This window comes from Nematolebias whitei, chromosome 22 (genome assembly GCF_014905685.2).
Source record: "Nematolebias whitei isolate Nwh7 chromosome 22, NemWhi1, whole genome shotgun sequence".
Taxonomy (NCBI): Eukaryota; Metazoa; Chordata; class Actinopteri; order Cyprinodontiformes; family Rivulidae; genus Nematolebias; species Nematolebias whitei.
In genome coordinates, this window is record NC_056519.1 from 2,878,054 (window position 1) to 2,884,927 (window position 6,874).

Below are 6,874 nucleotides of genomic sequence, written 5' to 3' on the forward strand. Positions count from 1 at the left end.
CACCCAACCACTACAGAGCACCTAACCACCACAGAGCACCCAACCACTACAGAGCACCTAACCATCCCAAAACCCCATGAAAAGCTGACTAAAGGAAGTAGACTGCAGAGAACAGAACGGCGTGCTCAGACTGACCTAAACCAACTTTGTAAGAGGGGGCCGTGCTGGGAATGCAGCCTGTAAATATGATCACCGAATCCAGAACATGGTTCCTGCACCTTAAGTCCGGTACATCTAACATCTGGAAATATAGCACCTGTTTTGTTTTTAAAACCTTTCTCAAACTCAACGGTGCCAAAACCCCGGTTCTTCTCATTAAGTCTAAATTCATCCTTTCTAAGATAAACAGTTCTTTTCTTCTATTGACAACTCTCTGTTTCCCTTCCTTCAGGTTTGGAGTCTGGGTGACAGTACTCTTTTATTCCAGTCTCATAAAAACAATATGTCTCGCTCATCTCATCTCTGTTTAAGTATTGTGTCACAGTCTCATCTGTCTTTCAGCTACGCCCTTGGCTCCCTCTTATATGCTGCATTATTTATGGCATTTTACGCCTGAGTTTTAAGGCCATCAACCGCACTCATCTGCATCCCCTTGAGCTCCTTGACATTTAGAACCCCCCGCCCCCCTCGGTCCTCCTGCTCACCTGTACAGGATGCCTCAGGTTCTCTCCACCTTCTTCAAACGTTGCCTCTAAACTCGCCTTTTCAGCCGGCGCTGGAATGACCTCATTGTTGTGTTTTATGTGGACTGGGTTCTTTGTTGGGTACCTGAACCTCGAGGTCCCGATAAGAACAATGAATTATCCCCAAGACACTGGCTCGGACAGGTCTCATGAGCTCTCACGGAGAGATGATCTTGTTTAAAACTCGGCTGTAAAAAGCGACAGGATTGACGTGTTCTTGGAAAACAACAGAACATTGTGACTCAGACGTGTAAGGTATCAGCCTTTGTGTACACACAAACAGTTTCCTAACAGAACCAGGTCTTCATGGTAAATAAATAATAACGTGTCAGCAGAGTGAACTCTGAAGCCTGAACGGGTGTGTTCACTTCAGACCAGTGATCGGGAGGCAGGAACGATGGCCGGGGGCAGAGCGAGTCCTGACTTGTGTTTGTGAGAGGTTTTATCTGCACACCTCCTCACCGTTCCCACCCTTCTCTCTTTCTCCCTCCTGAAGCGTTCATTCATTCACAAAGTCACGACTCCCCGCCGCTCAGTCCGGCGGCCTCCTTCCTCCCATTCATCAGCAGATCGTGTTCCTCGCTGACTCACGGCATCACCTCAGTTTCTCTCTGCGGGGAACAGGAAGTAAAACAAGGAGGATGTTGGGTAGAAACTGAACAGCAGCGACTTTTCTCTCCAAACAAACAGACTCATCACATTCAAATCATTCAGCGTTGAAGCACTGTTACGGTTGTTTTCTGGTCGAACTTTAAGTCCAGACATTGTTAGTTATTAAACTACTTCTGAATATTTTCAGTTATTTTAGCCACTCTCATCAAAACCTTCAGCTGATTCACGAGCTGCTTGTTATGAGTCTTCTGTCGCTCAAAGTTCAAAAAGTTTTCAAATCTGACTCAGTTTTTGCACAGCAGCTGTTTATTTAAGGCTTATTTTGTGGTCTTCTGTCTGCCTCTCAGTTTCTCTGCAGCCAGGAAGTGACAGACAAAAGTGTGCGGTTACCATGGTGACCTTAATGAGCCACTAGCAGAAGGTTTAACATGTCCTCTTTACACTTGTCATACACTTTAAACATCAAATAGTTGGTATTTTTTTCTGTGTGTAGATTCTTATAAAAACTATATAAATATTATAAAAGTTATTTGTTTGTTTATTTGTTTGTTTGTTTAACAAACATACTTAAATTTTCCAGTCTAATGGTTGAATGAATGTTGTGACCGTTCCTTCCTGCACATTTCCACATTTAAATGTCCTCTTATCCTTCAGCTGATGTTGGTTTGTTGTCGCCTCAGGTTCTCGGCCGGGTTCTGCTGCTCCAGTTGATCGACGAGCTGCTGCGTGGTTACCATGGCAACGAGACCTGGTCCCTGCAGCTCCTGAACAGCACTCGCATCCACATCCTGCCGACGATGAACCCCGACGGCTTCGACGACGCCGACACCAACTGTGTGTTCAGCCAGGGAAGGTACTCGCATACAAGTACTGTACTCACATACTAGTACTCTACAAGTACTATACTCACATACAGATAATGTACTCACATATAGATAATGTACAAACCGGATTCCAAAAAAGTTGGGACACTAAACAAATTGTGAATAAAAACTGAATGCAATGATGTGGAGATGGCAAATGTCAATATTTTATTTGTAATATAACATAGATGACAGATCAAAAGTTTAATCTGAGTAAATGTAACATTTTAAAAGAAAAATATGTTGATTCAAAATTTCACAGTGTCAACAAATCCCAAAAAAGTTGGGACAAGTAGCAATAAGTGGCTGGAAAAAGGAAATTGAGCATATAACGAACAGCTGGAAGACCAATTAACACTAATTAGGTCAATTGACAACATGATTGGGTATAAAAAGAGCCTCTCAGAAGCCAAGATGGTAAGAGGATCACCAATTCCACCATTGTTGTGCAGAAAGATAGTGCAGCAATACCAGAATGGTGTTACCCAGTGTAAAATAGCAAAGACTTTTAAGTTATCATCATCAACCGTGCATAACATCATCAAAAGATTCAGAGAATCTGGAACAATCGCTGTGCGTAAGGGTCAAGGCTGTAAAAGTCTACTGGATGCTCGTGATCTCCGGGCCCTTAAACGTCACTGCACCTCAAACAGGAATGCCACTGTCAAGGAAATAACAGAATGGGCTCAGGAATACTTCCAGAAAGCATTGTCAGTGAACACAATCCACCAAGCCATCTGCCGTTGCCAGCTGAAACTCTACAGTGCAAAGAGGAAGCCATTTCTAAGCAAGCTCCACAAGCTCAGACGTTTGCACTGGGCCAGGGGTCATTTAAAATGGAGTGTGGCAAAATGGAAGACTGTTCTGTGGTCAGATGAGTCACGATTTAAAGTTCTTTATGGAACACTGGGACGCCATGTCATCCGGACCAGAGAGGACAAGGATAGCCCAAGTTGTTATCAACGCTCCGTTCAGAAGCCTGCATCACTGATGGTATGGGGTTGCATGAGCGCTTGTGGCATGGGCAGCTTGCATGTCTGGAAAGGCACCATTAATGCAGAGAACTATGTTCAGGTTCTAGAACAACATATGCTCCCATCTAGACGTCATCTCTTTCAGGGAAGACCCTGCATTTTTCAACACGATAATGCCAGACCACATTCTGCAGCAATCACAACATCACGGCTACGTAGGAGAAGGATCCGGGTACTGAAATGGCCAGCCTGCAGTCCAGATCTTTCACCTATAGAGAACATTTGGTGCATCATAAAGAGGAAGGTGCGACAAAGAAGGCCCAAGACGATTGAACAGTTAGAGGTCTGTATTAGACATGAATGGGAGACCATTCCTATTTCTAAACTGGAGAAACTGGTCTCCTCTGTCCCCAGACGTCTGTTGAGTGTTGTAAGAAGAAGGGGGGATGCCACACAGTGGTAAAAATGGACTTGTCCCAACTTTTTTGGGATTTGTTGACGCCATGAAATTTGGAAACAACAGATTTTTCCCTTAAAATGAAACATTCTCTCAGTTTAAACTTTTGATCTGTGATTTGTGTTCTATTCTGAATAAAATATTAGATGTTGGCACCTCCACATCATTGCAGTCAGTTTTTATTCACAATTTGTTTAGTGTCCCAACTTTTTTGGAATCTGGTTTGTACTCGCATACAGATATTGTACTCGCATACATATACTGTACTCGCATACTAGTACACACATACGGATAATGTACTCTCATACATATACTGTACTCGCATACTAGTACACACATACAGATAATGTACTCAATATGCAGATACTGTACTCACATACAGATATTGTACTTACATACAAGTACACACATACAGATAATGTACTCTCATACATATACTGTACTCACATACAAGTACTGTACTTGCATACTAGTACACACATACAGATAATGTACTCAACATACAGATACTGTACTTACATACAAGTACTGTATTCACATACTAGTACACACATACAGATAATGTACTCTCATACATATACTGTACTCACATACAAGTACTGTACTTGCATACTAGTACACACATACAGATAATGTACTCAACATACAGATACTGTACTCACATACAAGTACTGTACTCACATACTAGTACACACATACAGATAATGTACTCAACATACAGACACTGTACTCACATACAAGTACTTTACTACTGTACTTTATGTGGTGAGTGTTCATAGAGGAAGTGCTATGGCTAGCTGCAGCTGCTTTGTGTTTTTACAAATTATAACTGAACTCTAAATAAGTACAAAGTTTTTAATTCCTGTCAAACTCGTTTTCTTTGATGTTTTACACAGAAATTAGATTAAATTAAAAATAATGAAGACAAAACAGTTTATAGAACGACTCCAGACGTTTAGTCATGAAAACTTCCGGGATAGGAAGTGAACAGAACAAAAGTCCAGTTGTTTTGATTTCTAACTTGGGCGTGGGGGGGGGGGGGGGGGGGGGGGTACGTGTTCTGGATGAGTGAGAATCCTCACCAGCACAAGAACAAATGAACTTTGTGCTGCTGGAACCAGAAAGCTGAATGTTTGTTGTGTAAATGTTCAGCTGAACACTCTAATTAGCAGGAAACCAAACCGCAGCTGTAGATGTGTGTCGCTCACACACCGAAGCCTTTAAGTGTCCAATTATGAGTGTTTAGACTTCAGCTGTTTTGCTTTCGGCTGTTGTTTCTTGGAGACTGTTGTTTCTTCGTGTTTGACGAGACGGTGGAAATCTGTTCACACAGCCTCCTTAGGAGGACTCAAACCAGCGCACGTCACTGCTGGGTTCACACAGTGGCGCCTCCAGAAATCTAATCATGGGCGGGGGGGGCACTGAAAACCCTGGGGTGGCACACCAGGACTACAAGCTGGAACATAACTGAGGAAATATTATGCTGTTCTTGATTAACAGCGATTTGAAGATGAGAGTTAAAAATTCACCAACTGATGCAGCTCAGTTTGTTATTGTACATGTACTTTTACTGAGAACTAGAACCAGGAACCAGCCTAGGACTAGACTCTGGAACCAGTCTAGGACTAGACCCTGGAACCAGCCTAGGACTAGACCCTGGAATCCATCTGAAAATTAGACTCAAGAACATTTTAGTAAACTAGAACATTTTTTGAGACCACACCAAGGAGCTTGATCCAAAAATGTATGTGGAAACTAGACCCTAAAACTTATCCAGAACTAGATCTAAGAACTTCTGTGGGAGCTGGACTCAATAACTTATTTGTAAACTCGACCAAAGATCTTGTCTGAAGACTAGCTCCAGGGACCTACCTAGAACAAGACCCAGGAACATTTTTGGAAAATACTCCAAAGAGCGTATCTTGAAACCTGATCCGAGAACCTTTCTGGAAAATAGACCGAAGAACATTTAGAACTAGAAACTTAGGAACTTACCTAGACCTAAACCTTAGACTTGACCCAAGACTTGATTTGGAGTGTAGACCCAGGAACTTATCCATAACTTGACCCAAGAACCTTTATGGAGACTAGACTCAGACCGCAGGATGTTTGGTCAGTAAAGAACTATAAATAAAAGTAAACCTTATTTTACTCAATACTTTCTACAGAGCAAAATTTAATTTATGCAAATAAAACGATAAAGGTGTTTTTCCTAATGTCCAATAACTTTATTAAATTTAAATTCCCTCATTTAAAGTGAACAAAAGTATAAACACAACAGCCTGAGGCACGCCGGAGCTATGAGCTTGTGTGACCTTTGACCTCAGTAGCCATGTTTAAATCAGGACTCACTCGTTGCTGCAGCCAGCAGATCGCAGGAAAAGGTTTTTAATAATTTACGCCTTCCTCACCTGGAAGGCGCCATTTTACACAAAAAGGTAAATGTTTCAAAATAAAAGCATAAACAGAGTTTATTAAAACCTGCTTTTGTCTGAAAGTCTACCAAGTCGTTATCAAAGATCTTAATAATTAAATACTTATTTTTTTACCGGCGCACCCTCAGATAAACAGGAACACCCGATTCCGTCACACGGACACAACAAGGCGTCTCGGCTGTTTTGTTTTCTTCATCCTGTTAGAAATCGTTTGTTCATTAACGAAGAGGAAACCTCGTTAAGCTTCCTCCTCCTTCACGCTCTGCTTCACGCCAACTCCACAGCCACTCGGTCTCCTCTTTGCTTTGGGATTTCAGGTCTTATTTCAGGCATTAATCTGGCTTTAGAGAGCCTAATCATCTGCTGAGGCGTGTCAGAACCGCTTCACTGTGAAACGTTAGTTTTAGCAAAACAAACAAGTTTTATTTCTTGAGTCAAACTGAAACAACGTGGCTCTAAAAAGTGTCAGATTTATAAAGAGAAGCAGAGTCCGACCCTCTCCCTGTCTCAATTTGACTTGTTAAAAGCTGGTTCAGGTCTGTCAGATTACCTGATCCACGTTTGGTTCTGTCTCTTCTAGGTACAACTCCAACGGTGTGGATCTGAACCGGGGCTTCCCTGACGCGTTCGCCAGTCTCCGAAAGCAGCCGACGGTGAACGAGGAGAACCTGGAACCTGAGGTCGGTGCCGCTTGTTTCACTCCTTCGGATCTATTTGTGTGAATGCTGAGTCAGCGTTAAACATCGTAGAATGCTGAGTCAGCGTTAAACATCTTAGAATGCTGAGTCAGCGTTAAACATCTCAGAATGCTGAGTCAGCGTTAAACATCTTAGAATGCTGAGTCAGCGGT

General features: G+C 42.3%; 1 protein-coding gene across 1 annotated transcript in view; it reads left to right on the forward strand.

Annotated features, from left to right (window-relative positions):
* LOC119428444 (carboxypeptidase M) overlaps window positions 1-6,874 on the forward strand; it is a 19,315-nt gene that overhangs the window by 7,348 nt on the left and 5,093 nt on the right. Inside the window, exons 3-4 of the mRNA XM_037696123.1 lie at window positions 1,976-2,148; window positions 6,605-6,704. Coding sequence (XP_037552051.1) covers window positions 1,976-2,148; window positions 6,605-6,704 — 273 coding nt within the window. The remainder of the gene's footprint in view (window positions 1-1,975; window positions 2,149-6,604; window positions 6,705-6,874) is intronic.